This window comes from Lepidochelys kempii, chromosome 6, assembly GCF_965140265.1.
Source record: "Lepidochelys kempii isolate rLepKem1 chromosome 6, rLepKem1.hap2, whole genome shotgun sequence".
NCBI lineage: Eukaryota > Metazoa > Chordata > Testudines > Cheloniidae > Lepidochelys > Lepidochelys kempii.
Window position 1 is genome coordinate 124063667 of NC_133261.1, and position 21137 is coordinate 124084803.

Consider the following 21137-nt stretch of genomic DNA (forward strand, 5'->3'; position numbering starts at 1 on the left):
AGGGGCAGAATGATCTGCCTGCATGGATCTGATCACAGGATTGTGGCCTGAGGGGCCCGATCTCGCAGACTTTTGTAATCAGTAGTAAATGGTTGCAGATCAGGCCTACAGGTAAGGACTAGTTTGCACTAAACTGTTCATATCCCAAGGACTTTAATTCAGAAAAAGTCTTTGAAGTATATAATTATTAACACAAAAATACCTGTTTATTACAGCTATAAACTTTCAAAGAAGTAAGGCAGATGAATGCTTAAAATCAATGGCTTGACACAAACTATACTGAAGCAACTTAATGAGCAGCATTAACCAAAACAGTACAATACTCTGCACATATGCTGAACTTCATAAAGAAAAATATTTCACCGTTAATAGCTTTCTATTATACAAGTTATAAGAACAGTATTTCAAGTCACTAAAATTCAGAGGGGAATTGCTTTCTTTATGTCTTTGTAAACAGCAAGGGCATATTAGTTATGATCTATTATTTGATTAATAAATTTTTAAAAAAATCTTTAGAAAATGTACATTTATCACTGCAACCATAATAAGTGGTGTCTGGTTCCAATGGCAGAAACTCTGTAGGAAACAGATTTAGCAATTTAAATGTTTTATAAGTTTTTGTAATTGAAGAAACTTTTCATAATCTGACATTTGTTAAAACCACTTATTAGAAATTATGCAGCACAGTAGCTGTGGAAATATGAGCTCGCTTCACAATTATAAAGTCAGCCTATGTAGCCCTTTCCTATTGTATGAAGTGGCATAAACCCCACGGCGGCCTATCAGCTAACTGGCAGGCAGGGGGCTGCTCTATTCAAAGTGAGAGATACAAGCTGCAGGGCAAAAACCTGGCAGCTCCCATCTGACCCCACAATCCCCTACTGGTGACAGCTCCAAGCTCCATAGCAAATTAGGCCTTCTCATATTACAATTGGAGAAGACAGATTCCATTAGCAGTATCTGAAATTGAGTGGAGAGCTGCACTGTTATCAGACTTGACTCATAAGCACTGCTATTAATCAGAGCTATGATAGCATTTATATATTTCAAGCTATCTGCTGCCGCTGTGATATTCTGCTACAAAGGGTTGATGGGACTTAGGAAAGTGAACAATAGAGCTTTCTGGGAAAAGCAGAGTAAATCAAGAAAGTCTATGACTTCCGCACATTCTGAAGGGATTGCGGTTTACATAAATTTTCTCCCAATTGGAGATTGAGCTCTTCCTCATCTTACACATGGGATTTAGTTGTCACTCAATGGTAACAGCTGTGAAAAGGTGAAGCGGCCCACCGCTCAGAATATTGCCTTCGCTTTTAAAGCAATTAACCCATGAACAGGAGGATACCTGGTGATATCAAAGGGATTAAGCTAGGCAGTGCATTATTAACATTTCCTTGAACTAATTCTAACTCTGACTAGCTGTCAGAAAAGACTCTTGAGTCTTTAAAAAAAAAAAAAAAAAGGAGTTTTGCCCTGCTTTTTTCTTCAGAATGAAGCACAGCTATTTGAGCCTAATGTGCCTACTTTATAACAAAATGCAAATGAACAAATCGGTTAATGTCCTTAAACAGCCTGAACTCAATGCAATTTTATAACAAGTATGAGAAAAAAATATATGATCAATTAGCCAGGGGTCATGGTAGATAGTCTTCTAAAAGGAAATTAATACTTGAGTACTTTCCATTCTACTATCCCTATTAAAACTCGGTAACTACTTGTTACTTATGCATAGCTGCTTTGGAAATTGTGAAGATCTTCATATTATGCTACAATATCAATGATCTAAAATAATCTCTAATCTGGAAAATCCAAATATACCTTAGTCAGAAGATTCCTCATTCTCTAAGGTACTGTATTTTAATTTTCTGTTCTTTGCTGAATACGTCAGTGGTCAAGAATGTAACAATTGAAAAAAATTAGGCTTTCTGACTTACTCCAGATTAATAAACTAAATTTCTGCATTATAGCTGTGGAATATTTAAAGTCGCCCCGGATCCCTATACTACCTGTAATGGAAACGTTGATAAGTCAATTTGTCTGAAAATGAACATAATCAAAATGTAAATGTGTAAAATGCTCTAAAATATAATTTCATCAGCTCAGTGTACTGAGGGTCAATGTAGTAAAGGAACCTTTATCTCTCTACTGTATATGGCTGCTTAGTTTCTATGCTTTTGGGTTAACTTTGACGTGCAATAAGGGTACACTTCTCTCTTACACTTAGGTCTCCTTTCAACTTCATCGAAAACGTTCAACTCCCCAGTGACTATTCCTGCTGGAGCAAAACTGATATGTGAAGCACCCAGGGGGCGGAGGGAGGGGTTCCCCAACAGTTGATGGCCTTACGGCTCTGTTTTTGTTTTAAAGAAGCAACATATTCTGATAACAAAACTGCAAGATAACTTTCACACAGTTTTTGCTTCTGCCTCCTGCTATTAACCACCAGTGCACTTTAGAGAGCACAACAAATATCACAAACTTTGCTAACTTTCCAACTCACAAGATTTGCAAGACTTCTTCTCCAACTAGAGACCACAAGTCCAGAACATAAAATATGGTGCAATAAACCTCAGAGTGTTTAATATATTAGGTTCCATCTACATACTACAAAGATGATTTCATAATAAAGTGTTACTTTTTTAGGGAGGGCGCTTTGTCTCAGATTTTTATTTATGATCACAGTTTCTTACAGCATGAATTATTTTGGAAAAATCTCACATTATTCTAACTTTTGACATATATTTTGAAGCACTAGCTGAAAAAACCCTCAGCTACTCAGTTTTACATGAGAGTTAATGCAGATTTTCTCTTTTTAATAGCTTAAATGAACTTCACATAGTGCAACATCACTTCAGAATGAAGCTGCAAAACTTAAAAGAGACACTTTTGAAACAATGACTTTTACTCTAACACTGTGACTGCAAGTATAACTGCTTCTCTAAAGACTACTACACACTAAATATGCTAGTCAATATAGGTAATTAAAATACCCAACTATGAAATGAATACATAGAAAATATATACCTAAAGCAATGAAATGCATAATATTGAACTTCTCTCTACAATAGAGAATGCATCTTCTATGCAAAAAAATTACACTTCGGAAATCATATTATGCAAACACAAAAGATTTTTTTGTAAAATGAATAAATATTAACTTAAAAGAATCATTCATTCTTTCTACATACTGAAATTATAATATAGTTTTTCAGTATCACAAAGCAAAAATTAATGAATTATTGACTTCTATTATCAACAGTCTAACTAAAGAATTCTTTCTAAATGCCACCTTATGGACCTTAAAAGCAGTATGTTAAGAAATGTAAAGAGAAAAAAACGATATTTTGTAATTGTAGCTCTAAAGAGTAAGCTGCTCATTCAGTAAAAGTCTTGCTTACTGAAAACAGCTTTTTACATCAACACATTTCAAGTGGCCTTTGTTTTAAGAAACAAAATCTGTGGTAAAAAAGAAACAGGAGTTCTTTATATCTATCCCAGCAGTCAGTAGAGAGAACACCATGTGAACAATTACCTGGTCGAAGTATAAATCTGTTTAAAGAATAAATGTACTGAACACCATTCAACACTAATCCTGTATGTACTGTAATGTCCTCTTAAATAAGAAAGAATGCCACTATTCAGAGACTCAAAAGCCTCTCATTAAACATGAAAATAAATTGTTCTGACCTGTGAATGAATAAACTCGTGAAATATCTCAAACAAATGCCTGACAAAGGAATAACCCGGATAAAGGAATACATTTCCAGTACACATATGCCGGAAAATAACAAAACACAACAAAAATTAAAAAAACAATGCTTCACTGTAGTGGATGTATAAGCAAGCGTGCCCTGCTGGTGGTTTTGCGTTCACAGAAGAAAGGTTTTTAGAGGTTAAGTTCAGGTCACACGACAAATGAAATTGTAACAACCCAACTGACATTGTATAATGTCTTCTTCCACTCAATCAATAGGGCACTGTTAGTCCTATTTCCATAGAGATGGCTTGCTCCTTTCTGAAGGGTGCCTATTGTTTGAGGAGAGAGATTTGCCACTTGAACTGCGTTGTTCCCAAAGGATACATACTTCATCAATTATTTGTATTCTTAACATCTACATATTTTCATATTAACATCTGCAGCATACATACAGCAAGCATGAGCACTTAGCTGTTTTTCTCTTGACCCTGACAGGTTTTCAGAAGCCCCTGAACAATCAGCTAAATTATAATTAAGGCACAAAGATGTATAAGGATTTGATACACTGTTTTAGAGAGCTCAAGGTGTCTAGAAACCTGGTTAAAAAAAATGCAACAACCCATAAAATTTTAAAGCTTCTAAAGTAGATTGTGCCCGTACATTTTCAGAAAAATGTACAAATGTGTAACAGACCCAGACAGTAACAGCTTTTTTGTTAAATAAATGTCTTTAAGCACTAAGAACTGATTTAATAAAACACCACCAAACCATACTTTTGAAATATATTTGACACACAACGCCTCAAAATATACTTTATCAGTTGGCACTGCTGAGCTTACATGATGTTAACAAAGATAGCATATTATTAAGAGTTATGAAAAGCTACTTCAGAGCCAGAAAAGATTATGGCCGATTGTTGACTTGACCATTTCAAGGGATTCTTGCTGCTCTTTTAAATAAGTTTTAAATATGACTGAATGAACCAATTTAATTTTAGAATCCCTGGTTTTCCTTTAAGAGTAAAAAACACCCAAAACTAGTTTGCCATTTTAATATTGCTTTCCTGTAAGAAAACTTTTTTTAAGTTGCGGGGGGAAACGGGGGAATTACAAGGCTTCATAGGCCAAGTTTCAGCACATAACAGATGTCTGAGTTATAAACTAAGAACCAGGGAAGACCATTAATGACAGCGTAATAATAGGAGCTATAATAATGATCAAAAAGATTTAGAGCATGAAAGAAAGTGTTCTTCTTGCTAATTAATTCAAGCATTATGATGTTTTGTGCCCTGACACTGTGCATGGTGCTGTACATAAAAGAAATTAGAATACTTCCTGCCCTGAAAGTTTACACTCTAAATATACTGTTACAAACTGAGAGTCTTTTAACTGGAGACATTAACTAGATTTATTATTAGTTAAGGATAAAAATGAAGGAGCTAAATTTTATTTATTCACTATTATAGAGAACTATCTAGCACATAATATAGCTAAAGATATTTCAATCTATAGACGTACACTTCGGGGTACAGTATGAAATCATGTATGAAGGACCATGTTTGGTTTTAAGGTACATATCTTATGTTAAAATATCAATTTCTCTTTAATAAAAGAGAGCTTGTCAAACGACGGGGGCCATTCCTGTGTGGAGCTGAGAGCTCTCAACACTGACTGAAGTTTGTCAGAGTTCAGGATATTCCAGCTCCCGGAGGCTCAAGTCCATTGTTAATTTCCTTATACATATTTTAAGTGACATTTTGTGCTTCCACTCAAAGAACGTATTAAAAATTCTGATATGATTTGGTAACATTTTCAAGTCATGAAGTATGCTCTATTTTTCTCTGTAAAAGAGAATTAGAAATTGTTTATATCTTTTTCCATAATCCTCTCCAATATGGGTCAGGCTAAGGTTAAGAGTAGAGGGAACTACCACATCAAAGACAACCAGGGTTAACAAAATCCAAAACCATGTGCAATTCCAGTTGTCTTCTTGTTACAAGGTTAGAGGTCTAGAGAAAATGGAGAGGTTAGAAGGTTCTGATTCTCCTGCAGACTGCAATGCTTACAGTGGGAGAAAGCAGCAAACCACTGCGATAGATACAGCAGCCAATATTGATCTTTGCTGTTCACATTTTCCTTCTTGCATGTATTCTGAATTAAAATGAATATCCATTACAGTGATGTAACTAGAATGCAGCACAAGTATGAAGACAAATCAGGTACCAGAGACAGGCATCTGCCCATAACCGCTAACATAAACAATTAAATTAAATTTACAGTTTACCAATAGGTGAAGCCCATCTTGCTAATCTAAATGGACCATCTGCATCTTTATATAATGACAAACTTCATTAGTTCTGGTTAGTTAATCTGATCAGTGATTTGTAATAATGAGACTGAAAAACTTGTCAATCCTTTTTAAGAAGAGTGCTGGGTTTTTTTAAAGAAACTTTTGTGAAGGGACCTAGGCCAAATTTAGATTAAACTATGGCTAGTTTAATCAGATGAATCTATTACAGTTCAAAACTTAAGGGAGAAAATTATGGTTAAAAAGGCCCAGAGGTATTGCTGGTTAATCTAACCCACTTTCTGAGATGTGGAAGAGAGCTGAGAGAAAAAAAGAATAATACTAGCAACTACTTTACCTGAAAACTGTATAATAAAGCAAAGATGCTGCAGCTGCTCCCAATAAGCCACAGAAAAGATTTACTCGGTAGGCAATGGAACCAAAAGGGAATAGACCAATCACCAGTTTGGCCAGCAGAGTGAACAAAGGGTAACCAGGAGGATGGGCAACCTATGGACAAACCAGTAATAGGTTCACAAAGTTTCCATACAGCTGAAGTAAAGATAGCAATGACATTCTAACTGAGAAGTATCTTCTTTATTAGCCTGGTATTATACACTATGGTCTATCATCAATAACTAGGGTCTTTGAACAGAAGCTTCTCTGTAACAATCTTTTTGTGCCAATTTTAACTTAGCAAATATTTTCTTTAGTAGATTTTGCCACACAAATCACCCATAATAATGACTCACTTAGAAAAGAGGTGACACATTTCATTATGATTTCTTAAACTGCTTGTTGTATGGGATCACAGTACATTAGGGTCATTCAAAAGGCTGTTTTTAAAAAAGCAAATTCTGAACTATTTTATTGGTTAGCAAGTTGAAAGACCACACTGCTATCGGATTACCACCATGCTGACAGTCCTAAGGTCTTGCCTAAAGGGATCATGCACCATAATAAAGTTTATTAAATAATAAAACTTATTAAAATTGTTAACCCGATTTATTTTATTCTCCCCAGCTTATACAAAATTTGGGTTGATAATAAGCCAGCTACTGTATATACAGTAAAGCCTTTGCTTTATAATTTAGTTTAATTGGATTTAAAACTTGAAGTAAATTGTCGCGTGCTGTACTTATAAGTTAGTAAAAACTGTGGTTTGAAAATAAATTAATCTACTTTACTCCATGCTTAATTAAACTTCCTTAATTCCTAAAACTGTTAATGAGAGCATTGATTAAACAATAAAACTAATACTTACTCCAAGCTCATATGCGGCTGTGATCAGCTCCCCTGTGAAAAAATAATGTAAAACCAATAATTACTATTAGGAAATGACACTCCTCCAAAGTTTTCAAAATCCAAATGCTTGCATTGGGGTTTTGCATTAATTTGACTGGATAAAACTGTAAATCTGTAGAGATTTAACAGCATGAAATTTTCTAAGAATATTTTCTCCCTCTGATGTCGTTGCACAAAATATCTATTGTATGTTTTTTCGCAAGACTCTTACGGACAGATATGTGAAGGTGTAGGTAGGCTGCATTAAAGAATGGCCTGATACATTCAAGTTACAAGCATTATTTAAAAAGAAAAAATTAAACCGAGACTGCTTGTTTCAATAACTTTCAAGAAAAATAGCATTACAGTTTGTATAGTTTATACTGCATTGTTTCTTAACAACCTGGTTATTTCTCATGAAAAAATACGGCTTTATATTTTTAAATAGGGCAAAAATAATCTGTGTGCATGTATGCCTGGGTCAGTTTATTCAGGAGACCAGCTATAACCTGGTGCAATTTGACTTTGCATCATTATTTATTTAAAAAGTGACCCTTGTTCCTGCTAGGGGATATTAGACTCAGCCGACATCTTCATTATATAATATAATTTAGATTTTATATTCCGTTTGTATTTCCTGTGATTTAAAAAAAAAGCCAAGAAAGAATTGTGTTAGTGTAATAATACTTAGCATTTCTACAGTGCTTTACATCATTAAAGAATTTTACAAACATTATGCAGTCATATATATTAAATATATTCAACACACATAAATACATTTAAATAACATGAAGGCAACAACACAAGTAGTCCCGAAATTCAAAGTTAATGCTGATATTCTATCACTAAATGGAACATCAAGAATTTAAGTCACCTTGGATAGTTTGCTGCCTGACATTCTAAATCAGTGATGTGATCCTGCCTTGAATTTCTATTCCCTTTCTTAAATGGACAGCTGCAGTCTCACTGTTGTACTGAATATTACTGGTCATTATTATTACTATTATTATAGACATTTTAAGGTGCTTGTGCAGTATTTTAAGGTGCAGTATGTATGGCCAAATGATACATGATACAGACATAATATGAATTGCATTGCTCCTTGCCATATAAATGGCTAAGTGTATGTTACAACAGTATGCTTTTTCATTTGCAAATAATTCTAAAACAGAGATCAGAATTATAAAAGAAGTTTTTAAAAAACATCCAGTTACAGTGCACAATTAGGAAAGAGGTGATAGTCAAGTTACACTTCCTGTTAGTCACTGATGTCAAATCAGGGATCTCATCTAGAGCATTTGAGAAACCCCAGAGCCAGCCCCTGATAGCATAAAAATCTTTTGGCTCTTGGTTTTGTAGTGATATGAAGTAAGTGCTATTTTTATTACTACTCTATTTTAGGAAAGTTTCCATGCAACCTATGATCTACAAAAACATAGTTTGGATTTGGAATTTACTCATCCCCAAATGTAATTTAATCCATAATGGCTACGGCAGTTCTGAGGTATTAGAAATCCAGGGAAGCCGGCAGGGCTTGGTTCTGCATGAAAATGAGCAACTCAGAAGAACTGAGCATTCTTGCTACCCAGAGCATACTCAATAGGGTGCAGACCTCACTGCAACTTGCTAAGCCAGGGTTGTCTCTTTTCTTCTGCAGAGAATTAGGTAGAGCTGGGAGTGGGTTTAGAGACCTGGGGTGGAATCCGGAACTAACAGGAGTTTTGCCATTGACTTCAGTGGCAACAGGATTTCACCACTTGTACTTAAGTGTGAATCCATAAATTTAGGTTCAAACGCCAGCAGTTTTTTGTTCCATAAAAGTTACTAGAGATCTCACCAGGCTGAAACTCCTCCTAGGTGCATGCTCAGCAACACGACTAAGACGTTCTGGAAAGCACAGTGCAAACCCCAGTACAGACAGTCTAGACAGCACTGGCCATAAGCGATCGTAACCACAGCCTGAGGCACGTTAGCAAAGCAAACCTCTGTAATTTGTTCCAAGTGATTCCCCGATTTTGACTATGACCATCATCTAAGGTGCTCCTTGTTTTCCTTTGCAAACAGAAATGTATGAACACCTGCAGCACACTGCGTCCTGGAAAGCAGGCATGAGGATCAAAATTAGCAACTACTGTGAATGTGGAAAAAGGTCACATTAATAAAGGAACCCCTGAATCAGGCTTCCTGCCACTTTAAAAGCGCTGTGATAACTGCATACCGGCACAGTTGCTAAGGAAGCTGAATTATCCAGACTTCAACTTGTTGGATTAACAGCAGGTAAAACCAGGCTCAGAGTTGGATGTTGCCAATTTTTGCACTCACCTGTAGCCAAAGCCACAGCCCGCAGGACTGAGCCAAGGACAGGGCAGCGTCTGAAACAACATCACGGACTGTATCTAAGAGATGGCTAGGGACTCAATTAAATCTTTCTAGGATATTGGGTAATTTGTTTAAAATACCTATTATTGACAAGAAAGATTATGCACTACTATGTTGATAAATATTACTATGGTATTGATCCCTACTGTGGATAAGGACATCAAGACAATATGTACGTAAACTACCAAGAAAAGTTGTGTGAAAAGTTAGAGGATGTATAGCATTGTCAATTTTCAAGCATTATGACACAGCTTTTTAAAAAGTGTTTATCGGAACAAATACCAAAACCTCTAAAATGCTTTAGGCACCAACCTTCATTTGAAAAATGAAACAATACAAAAGAGACAAAGAAAGTGCTGCTACAATCTTGATGAACTACGAGGGGTATCAGAGTAGCAGCCGTGTTAGTCTGTATCTGCAAAAAGAAAAGGAAGCCTTGTGGCACCTGAGAGACTAACAAATTCTTGACGTCTGATTTGTGTCCATTTATGTAAAAGAATAAATGGACACAAATCAGACGTTAAGAATTATAACATTCAAAAATCAGTCGGAGAACACGTCAATCTCTCCGGTCACTCGATTACAGACTTAAAAGTGGCAATTCTTCAACAAAAAAACTTCAAAAACAGACTCCAACGAGAGACTGCTGAATTGGAATTAATTTGCAAGCTGGATACAATTAATTTAGGCTTGAATAAAGACGGGGAGTGGATGTGTCATTACACAAAGTAAAACTATTTCTCCATGTTTATTTCCCCCCCTCCATGCCCCACCACTGTCCTCACACGTTCTTGTCAACTGCTGGAAATGGCCCACCTTGATTATAACTACAAAAGATTTCCCCCCCCACCTCCCCCACCCCCACTCTTCTGCTGGTAAAAGCTCACCTTATCTGATCACTCTTGTGTATGGTAACACCCATTGTCTCATGTTCTCTGTGTATATAAAATCTCCCCACTGTATTTTCCACTACATGCGTCCGATGAAGTGAGCTGTAGCTCATGAAAGCTTACGCTCAAATAAATTGGTTAGTCTCTAAGGTGCCACAAATACTCCTTTTCTTTTTACTAGGGGTATGTGATTTGTCGGTCTGCACACAGGACAAGGAGCCAGGAACAACTGGATTCTAATCTGGCCTCTGACCCTGCCTAATTTTATGACCTTGAGTGAATCATCAGCCACTTAATCTCTCTTCCTCAGTTTCCTTGGCCATCTGTAAAATGTGGATAATAATTACCTACCTCACAACCATGCTGTGGGCATTAGTGTTTACAAAACACTAAGTATTATTATTACATAACAGGGTACATGTGACACTGATATAAAATCAGGACATGAACATGAGATTGACTTTAAAAACACGGTGTGTCTTGAGGCTCAGAATGTAGGGTGCTGCTGTCTGAAACAGAGAGAAAAGTTCTTTTCAACTTGAGTTTATTTGATCCATTTTAAGCTGGTTCAATGTCTGCAGATGTTTTTGAATTAACTGTAAATTTCATTCTCCCTCTTTTTTTATTATTATTATACCAGCAATGGCAAAACACTATGAGAAAGATGCCACTGAAAAGATCTACATCATTCCTGGTATTTACATTTTACGATTACAACACTTTAAGGACAATTTTTAAAAAATATAGTGTTTCGAAAATATTGGGCTGTCTTTCAAAACTATGTATGATTGTAGACACCAATCCTGCAAATACTTAAGCACTTGTGCAACTTTACTTACATGAGTAGTCCCATTGACTTCAATGGAACTACTCTCATGACTAAAGTTAAGTGCTTGCAGGATCAGGGTCTTAGAGCCCAGATGCTCAGAGACAAAATTTACAAAGGACTTGTTTGTCCAGGGGTGGGGGAAGGGAACTGACCTGGTCCTTAAGCGGAAGTGCTTATCACGACTATAGTACTGCATTTATTGATTCAATACGCTTTAGTTTATCGCTATCAGCCACTGTTTTGGAAGGAAAAAACCTGATCCTCCCAGTGGGATGTGGTGTGGAAGTGCTGGGACCCTAGATGCACCTATTCAAATATTTTAAGCAGAAGCCCGTGTAGAAGGCTAGGAAGAGCTGAGTTGGAAATGACCTGGCCTCAACAAGATCCAGCCGCAAAGCCCCAAAAGACACGGATGGTGTAACTGGTCACTGATTCAGAATGAAATGGAAAGAACAAGGGAAGAAGAGACGCTATCAGGCAGACTACCAGAGGGACATGCCACAGGAACACATCTCACATTAACTGCCACATCTAAGGCATGGTCTAGCTCCCCTGACAGGGTGGTTCAGAGTCTTTGTGACTGCTCAAGCCCCACAACACATGCAAAGACTGTCACTTATGTCTTTGTCTTACTCACAACCTCAAGTGGAATCTATTACAGACCGCCTTTTAGGAATCTCTCTTGCAGTGTACCAAAGGCAATTCTCTGAACCGAAAGCAGGCATTTCCCTGCGGCTCTCTTGGTGGCAACACTCTTCTTATTAAAGTTCGGGGCTTCTTATGATCAGAGTCAGCCAATCATGCTAAACTAGGCAGCGGTGCTGTGACACATCATAGCACAGTAGCACCCATAATACGGGAAGTTATTATGAGCAGAATTGTGGTAGTACCTACAGACCCCAATCACAGACCAAGTCCCCATCGTATTAGGCGCTGTACAAACACAGAACAAAAAGATAACGCCTGTCGTGAGGCATTAACACTATAAAAATATCACCAACATAAAAAGACATGGGGTGGATAAAATAAATACAACACACAAGGAAACAGGTCTAAGGGATGAAGAACACACGCCTTGTTGTTTCTTGGGTTTTGCTGCTGTTGTTTTTGATATGCTCTAACCCATCAGACGTAATCAACACCCAAAGAACTAAACTCACTTTAATCAAATTCCGGTCAAATCAGGAAGCAGTATTGTAGAATCGTAGAAGTGTAGAAGCGTCTATCCCCCTGCACTGAGGCAGGACTAAGTAAACCTAGCCCACCCTGGACAGGTGTTCGTCTGATTCTTAAAAACCTCCAGTGATAAAGATTCCACAATCACCCTAGATAACCTATTCCACTACTTAACTATCCCTATAGTTAGGAAGATTTTCCTAATGTCTAACCTAAATCTTCCTTGCTACAGATTAAGCTGATTACTTCTTGTCGTTCCTTCAGTAGACATGGAGAGCATGTATATCACATTTGTTAAATTTATTTGCATCCTGGATACAAAAAACTGAGCAAGATCACAATCAAAACAGCACAGAACTGTTCCAAAAACTGTAAACATGCATTATAGCTATGACCCACAGGCACTGTCTAAGGTAATACAGGTATGTATCCCATCAGGAATTATTTTAGAAGATGAAAAGGTTATTATTGTAAATATATTATTAATTCCAGATTAACATAGAATATGGTTAAAATATGGAAACAGGCAAAGGAAGATGCTTAAAATTAAAATAAAAAATGTTAAACTGAATGAGGAGTCATCAAGATGTGCCAGAGCTAGCCAATGAAATGAGACAGTTACCCCATTTGTCTCTCCCTTCACGCTCCCATTGTCTGCTGAATTCACTTCTTCCATCTTGTTTTAAATATAGTTTGTAAACTCTTTGGGGCCAGGGACTATCTTTTACTCTGTGACTATACAGCATTTAGCACCACAGGGGCCCAGCCGTCATTGGAGCCTCTAAGTATTGGTATAATAATAATTACAGCCCTGCAACCAGGTTACTTACAAGGCATGCAATGTACCTGGGGACCCAAATGTGCACTTTATTAGGAAGATTTTTGTGAAGTGAAACAATTCTGTTTTGCACTGTCCTTAAATCAAGTACCTATCACTTGAAACATTATTCAACTTTGTATTAGGGTATACACGGTTATGCTAAGAATATATTACCTTAAACTTACAATACTGCCAATAAAAAGGAGTACTTGTGGCACCTTAGACACTAACAAATTTATTTGAGCATAAGCTTTCGTGAGCATAAGCAAAAGCATAAGCTTTTCTAAGGTGCCACAAGTACTCCTGTTCTTTTCGTAGATACAGAATAACACGGCTGCTACACTGAAATACTGCCAATGTAAAACATCAACATATTACACAGGAAATATTGTACTTTGCATAACTATCAACCGACTGTTAAAGAAATCCAAGATAATTGACCACAAGTCTAGGGGAAAAAAATTGAAAAAGTATAATTTAAGATGAAAATTAAAATATAGCTCTAATGGGTTTTCATTTCTAAAATTACTTTCTCTAATTAAATCCTAATTTCCAACAAGGGGCAATGTCAGTTTAAACAGAGACGAGAAACATCTTAGATGCAGAGGTGAAGAGGCAAAGCATTGAATAAACTGCTCAGCTCTTTTGGGGGCTGGGAAAGAGAAAGCAACTTAGTCTGTAAGTACCGTTAGGTAATTAATACACCATCCGACACACACAAACTCAAACTGCAGCTGTACAGGCAACATGCTAACCAGAAGTTTAAGCAGGACCAGCCTTACAATTTGCAAGTTCCCCAAGGAACTGGAGGAGAGATGACATTTTCCCTTCCTATTGGCAGAAGAAGAGTGAGTTTGTTTCCCATTTTCCCCCAGTTATACTACTAGAAGGACATATCAGCCTAGTCAATACACTGCCATGTCAAATATAGCCGGACACACGCTCAAAAGAGTAAGAGCCCAAGCAGTCCCATATTGCTTGCAACACTGGCTGGTCTTGGACACAAATTGTCCCCCCAAGGCTGCTTTCTAAATCCCTCATTGAAAGGCAGGACACAGACACAACACATGTCACAAAACCGGAAGCCACATGAAATCAGCATGGTTGGGGTGTGGCTCCAAAATAAATCTCAGGGAGTAAACTGAGGTCCTTAGAGATTTCAGGAAGCTTCTCCACTGCAGTAGAGCACAGCAATTGGGCACAGAGGAAGCGACCACCCCCGACCCTGAGACCCCATCCCTGGAGTGGAGGGAGCATGAGGCAGGAGATGCAGATGGACAGGCTACACAGCGGCCGGACAGCAGTCTTCTTAAGACTGGTTACCGCTCATTACTGCATGGCTATGGGAGAGCAGGGGATGGGCATGGGAGGGCTCCTGGACCTGTTAGGGAGACAGCCCGTATACTCTTCTCAATTCTCACTTGCTGGGGTGAGACTCTCCTCATTCATTCCCTCCCCAAGTCTCTCCCAGGGGGAAAGGGTCGTGGGAGCTGCACAGGGTCCTCTGCTTGGTGTCCCTCTGTAGAACCCTGACTTTGAACCTCTGACTCAGACTCCCTGCCTGTTTTCTCATTTGTTGTGCCTCAAAATCAGCTGATCCCTCTGTTCTCTTTTGGCCCTTCCTCTCTGAAGAGGGGCAGGCCCTTCTGATTTGGTAGCTAGATCGTCAATGGCAATCCATAGAATCATAGGACTGGACGGGACTCAAGAGGTCATCCAATGATGGAGATTTTGCAACCTCCCTAGGCAATTTATTCCAGTGCTTAACTACCTTGACCATTAGGAAGTTTTTTCCTAATGTCCAACCTAACTGCCCTTGCTGCAATTTAGGCCCATAGCTTCTTGTCCTATCCTCAGAGGTTAAGAAGAACAATTTTTCTCCCTCCTCTTTGTAACAACCTTTTATGTACTTGAAAACTGTTATAATGTCCCCTCTTAGGCTTCTCTTCTCCAGACTAAACAAACCCAATTTTTTCAATCTTCCCTCATAGGTCATGTTTTCTAGACCTTTAATCATTTTTGTTGCTCTTCTCTGGACTCTCTGCAATTTGTCCACATCCTTTCTGAAATGTGGCACCCAGAACTGGACACAATACTCCAGTTAAGGCCTAATCAGCACGGAGTAGAGCAGAAGAATTACTCCTCGTGTCTTGCTTACAATATTCATGTTAATACATCCCAGAATGATGTTTGCTTTTTTTTTTACAATGGTGTTACATTGTTGACTCATATTTAGCTAATGATCCTCCATGACCCCCAGATCTCTTTCTACAGTACTCCTTCCTAGGTTGTCCTGTCCCATTTTGTATGTGTGTGTCTGACAGTTCCTTCCCAGGGGAGCATTTTGCATTTGTCCTTATTGAATTTCATCCTGTTTACTTCAGACCATTTCTCCAGCTTGTCCAGATCATTTTGAATTTTAAACCTATCCTCCAAGGCCCTTGCAACCCCTCCAAGCTTGGTATTATAAGCTTTATAAGCGTTCTCTCTACGCCACTATCTAAATCATTGATGAAGCTACTGAACAGAACCGGACCCAGAACTGATCCCTGCGGGATGCCACCCTGCGGGACCCCACCAGCCCGACCATGAATTACTAATAACTGTTCTCTGGGAACGGTTTTCCAACCAGTTCCGCACACATCCATCTAGAAAACAAGGGACCATCCAGAGTTTTCTGCTTGGTGTCCCCATCCAGAACCCTGATTTTGACCCTTTGACTTCACTCCCCTTCCTGGTTTTGCACTGGCTGCCCCCAGTACTTCACTGTCCTCCGAAGTCTCTCGCTCTCCGCTCTGGATTGAGGGGGGAGCCTGGGCCTGCCCTTCCCAGAACCCAAACAGACCCGGCGGGAGAAGGGGGACGGCTGTACAGAAAAGCATCCCTGGGGGGGGCTGTTTGTGCTTGGCCGGCACCCCCTTCGCGGACGGGGGTGTGTGTGTGTGTGGGGGGGGTAGTTCAGTCTCTCCCCCTGGAGATCTAGGGCGGCGAGGGGGGGCAGAGCCGCTGCACTGTCACCGCCCCCGCGGTGTGGGTACCCGGCCGCGCACCGCAGGCGGGGGGAGCCCGGCCTGGGACAGTGACGAGACGGGCTGGACGCGGGCACCGCGGCCTGCGGAGCGGGGCAGGAGCCATGGCCCAGCTGCAGCCCCCGGACAGCGCGGGGCCGGGGCGGGTCCCAGCCCCGTCTCCCCCGCAGGGCGAAGCGGCTCGCGGGCCCGGACGCTGCCGGCGGGGCGCGGGGGGAGGGTCCCTGCGCCGGGGTCGCGGGGGCGGCCTGGGTACTTTACCCGAGTCTCCCCCGGGCACGGACGGCGGCAGCGTGGCCGCGTACGCGGCAGCCACGGCAGCGCCCAGCGCCCCGGCGAAGCCACCGGCTCCGCGGCGCTGGGGGCCCATGTGCAGCCTCCGGGCAGGCGGCCCCCCGCTCCTTCCGGGAGAGCCGCGGGGCGGGGCGGGCGGTACCACTGCCGCAGGCCGCGCGGGGGGGGGGAGGCCCGCAGCGGGGCAAAGGGCAGGCGCTGTGGTCCGCCCCTGGCGTGCTTCCTCCCCCCCCCCCGTGTTGGTACATTCGGAAAGGGTGCGGAGGAGGGGGCGCCGCTGTCTCCCTGGGCCACGCGCTCCCTGCGGTGGGGAGACGCACTACGGGCGGGAGAAACCACTGAGTGGGGGGGCCTGGAGAAACCACTGCGGAGGGGGAGGATTGAGGAGGCTGGAGCAGGGAGGAAGGAGATGAGGCGGGAAGACAGACTGGAGGGAAGGAGGGGGGGAGGGGGTAAGGAGAGAGTGGGGGAGGAGAGAGTGATTGGGGGAGGGGCACAAGGAGAGAGTGGGGCAGGGGAAAGAGGTTGGGGGAGGGGCACAAGGAGAGAGTGGGGAGGGGAAAGAGGCTGGGGAGGGGCACAAGGAGAGAGTGGGGAGGGGAAAGAGGCTGGGGGAGGGGCACAAGGAGAGAGTGGGGAGGGGAAAGAGGCTGGGGGAGGGGCACAAGGAGAGAGTGGGGAGGGGAAAGAGGCTGGGGGAGGGGCACAAGGAGAGAGTGGGCAGGGGAAAGAGGTTGGGGGAGGGGCACAAGGAGAGAGTGGGGCAGGGGAAAGAGGCTGGGGGAGGGGCACAAGGAGAGAGTGGGGAGGGGAAAGCGGCTGGGGGAGGGGCACAAGGAGAGAGTGGGGAGGGGAAAGAGGCTGGGGAGGGGCACAAGGAGAGAGTGGGGAGGGGAAAGAGGCTGGGGAGGGGCACAAGGAGAGAGTGGGGAGGGGAAAGAGGCTGGGGGAGGGGCACAAGGAGAGAGTGGGGAGGGGAAAGCGGCTGGGGGAGGGGCACAAGGAGAGAGTGGGGAGGGGAAAGCGGCTGGGGGAGGGGCACAAGGAGAGAGTGGGGAGGGGAAAGAGGCTGGGGAGGGGCACAAGGAGAGAGTGGGGAGGGGAAAGAGGCTGGGGGAGGGGCACAAGGAGAGAGTGGGGAGGGGAAAGAGGCTGGGGGAGGGGCACAAGGAGAGAGTGGGGAGGGGAAAGAGGCTGGGGGAGGGGCACAAGGAGAGAGTGGGACAGGGGAAAGAGGCTGGGGGAGGGGCACAAGGAGAGAGTGGGGAGGGGAAAGAGGCTGGGGGGGCACAAGGAGAGAGTGGGGAGGGGAAAGAGGCTGGGGAGGGGCACAAGGAGAGAGTGGGGAGGGGAAAGCGGCTGGGGGAGGGGCACAAGGAGAGAGGGGGGAGGGGAAAGAGGCTGGGGGAGGGGCACAAGGAGAGAGTGGGGAGGGGAAAGCGGCTGGGGGAGGGGCACAAGGAGAGAGTGGGGAGGGGAAAGAGGCTGGGGAGGGGCACAAGGAGAGAGTGGGGAGGGGCACAAGGAGAGAGTGGGGAGGGGAAAGCGGCTGGGGGAGGGGCACAAGGAGAGAGTGGGGAGGGGAAAGAGGCTGGGGAGGGGCACAAGGAGAGAGTGGGGAGGGGAAAGAGGCTGGGGAGGGGCACAAGGAGAGAGTGGGGAGGGGAAAGAGGCTGGGGGAGGGGCACAAGGAGAGAGTGGGGCAGGGGAAAGAGGCTGGGGGAGGGGCACAAGGAGAGAGTGGGGAGGGGAAAGAGGCTGGGGGAGGGGCACAAGGAGAGAGTGGGGAGGGGAGACCGACCAGGGAGGAGCACAAGGAGAGAGGGGAGGGAAAGAGACTGGGGGAGAGGCACAAGGAGAGAGTGGGGGAGGGGAGAGCGACTGGGCAGGGAGACAAAGAGCTAGGGGAGCTCAGGACTAGGCAGGGCAAAGGGTGGGGATGCATGGGGAGTGCTGTGGGTACCGGTCTGGTCCAGTCAGGCTCAGCTGTCACCTCCTCACCCCATCTCCTCCTCTGTGGCTTGTCTGGCCCTGCCCCTGGCACATGTACCTGGCTGCTGGGCAGCTCCTCACAGCTGCTTTGCCAGCCCTCATGCTGCAGGCTGAGCTGAGCCCTGATTTACACCTGGGTGTGCCCAGCTGACAATGCCACAGGCCTTCCCCTCACCCGCAGCGACAGGATCATCGGAAGCACCATTCCTGCGGCTGTTAGAGCCTGCTGCTCCCTCCACTGCAGCTCCTGTCAGTCACCGGTTCCTCATTGTCCTGCTGGCACAACCCTAGCTCATGTTCCGCTCCTTTCCTGCCTGGCTAATCTCCTCCCTGCTGGGCCACTCCTCTCCCATCTTCAGTAGGAGCAAAACAAAGCTGCCATGAGCATCACCCTTTCACCACTCTGATCACATCTCTCTCCCTCCCCCTATTATTATTAATGGCAGAAGAGGGGGTATGTAGGGCAAATTCAACAGCATAGTAGACAGCTGCACCCATATGGGGGTGGTTTGCTTGCAGTTGGCCCTGGTGCCTCACTCATCTCGCACTAGTGGCTTCAAGCAGCTGCAAGTGCACTGTCGTGTCATCACCCCTGGCACCTTGCCTCAGCTTGGCATGCGAAATCTAGTAGAGGTAACTAGCTGGGGCAACAACAAATGAAGGACACGACAGGTTCTCCAAGTGCATGCCCAGGAGTCGTGGTCAAACATTAGATCATAGAAACCAAAAGAAGAATGGAAAAGACTATTTGGCCCCCTTGTCGTTGAGCTGACGGATGGGGATTAAAGAAAAAGAAAGGCAAATGGAACCATTAAATTCATCTGGTCTGAGTTCCTGCATAGCACGGTCCATGGAACCTCGCCCCGTAATCTCTGCATCAAGCCCGTAGCTTCTGTTTGAGCGACATCATAAATGTTAATATGTACAGTGTTGGCACCTCGGTTTCCAAGTGATGGATTAAGGCCCCGTTGTGCTAGGTGCCGTACAAACACAACACGCTTTTCAGTCTTTGTACAGACTTCTTTTGGTTTTCTGCATAACTTACAAATTCCTCCTGAATTTTTAAAGTGCTCTGGAGCTCTGATTCTGCCTATACCACAACGTGATTCCTTCCCACAAGCCCTTCCATTCCCAAGCTTGTCCCCAAAGATCTCATCTTCCTATCTTTGTCTTCTTTCCCCAGCCTGATTTCATACTTTTTATGATGCCGCTTAATATTGGAACATACTCCCAAATAACATACACTAAGGGTACCCCCATTACTTCCTCCTTCAAATCTCTTTTGGAAACACCTGCTCCATGAAGTTTATCTCTCTTACTGCTCCCTACCATTCTGGTTGTTATACGTACAGTTCATGACCTTAGACAGACAAGATAGGCTCCTCTCATCTGACATGCACCTGTGTAAATCAGGAGTAAAATCAATGATGTTGCACTACTATTAGGGGGTGGACAATCAGGGCCTTAGAGCAAAGTTTCTGTTATGTGGTTTTTGTTTTGATCATCTTACTCACTGAACAGTTAAGGTGCTATACAAATAATAAGAATTTATGCCCTGAATGGACGTACGTTGTAAAACGCTGATCAAGGAAAGGATTGCAGGCTACAGTGTACAGAATATTAAAAACACCAGCTCACCGTGTGGTAGTTGTTAGGGAAAGTAAATAGAATACTGAGATGTATCGATAGAAGAATAAAACACATCTGTAGAAATCATTATGGGATTGTACAAAAGACTGGTGAGGACATACCTGGAGTATTGAGGCAGATTAAAGAAGGGCTTTTGAATACAAATGTAAAAGGTATAGACGAGGGTAACAAGGATGATAAACAGTCTTATGGATTATATCTAAGTGGAGATGTTGGGAAAATTAGGTTTGCATTCATTAAAAAAAGAGATTAAGGATGGACATGAATGAAATATTGTGTATCAAATTCTGAGGGGCACAAAGAAGGTGTATACTGCAAGAATATTTTAGAGCATAACCAGCTCGAAAACAAGAGGACATGAATTGAAACGAAGAAAGGTATTCAGGGAATTTAGGAGATATTTCTTTACACAGCATAACTGGTGTGCAGAGACAGCAAAAGAAGCTGCCACTTTACCATATTCAAACAGAAGTTAGGTTGTTAGAGGGAACCAGTATTTCAGGATATAAACACTGGCTGAGTAAGATGATGGGACCAAATGGCTGCCTTCCCTCTACAAGTGTTACTCCTTGGTCACCAAGTGTGTTTCAACATATTGAATTCCTTGGCCTGTTTCAGATGTTAGTGGATGAGGCTCATTGGGAAGAAGGAAAAAGTAAGTCGCAGTCCTCAGCCAACCATTGTCACTATGGTAATGAGAGCAAACATTGTTCTTGCACACATTGTGCCTGCTAAAATGTAATGTTAGCAGCAAAGTGAATGGTCAGTTTGCTTATGTATACAGGTGGGGGTGAGGCTCTCTCGCAGAAGT

At 42.6% G+C, this 21137-nt stretch overlaps 1 protein-coding gene across 8 annotated transcripts in view; it reads right to left on the bottom strand.

Annotated features, from left to right (window-relative positions):
- Positions 1 to 16817, bottom strand: part of TMEM260 (transmembrane protein 260) — an 86934-nt gene extending 70117 nt beyond the window's left edge. For 3 of the 8 annotated variants that reach the window (XM_073350023.1, XM_073350026.1, XM_073350020.1), the window contains exons 1-3: positions 16652 to 16815; positions 7248 to 7279; positions 6342 to 6493 (exon numbers count right to left, since the gene is read on the bottom strand). In XM_073350023.1, coding sequence (XP_073206124.1) covers positions 6342 to 6493; positions 7248 to 7279; positions 16652 to 16760 — 293 coding nt within the window. In that variant the 5' untranslated portion in view covers positions 16761 to 16815. Of the gene's footprint in view, positions 1 to 6341; positions 6494 to 7247; positions 7280 to 9250; positions 9363 to 16651 lie in introns of those variants that run through there. The other 5 variants (XM_073350024.1, XM_073350025.1, XR_012159605.1 and 2 more) reach the window with 4 other exon arrangements.
- Positions 16818 to 21137: the final 4320 nt, after the last annotated feature.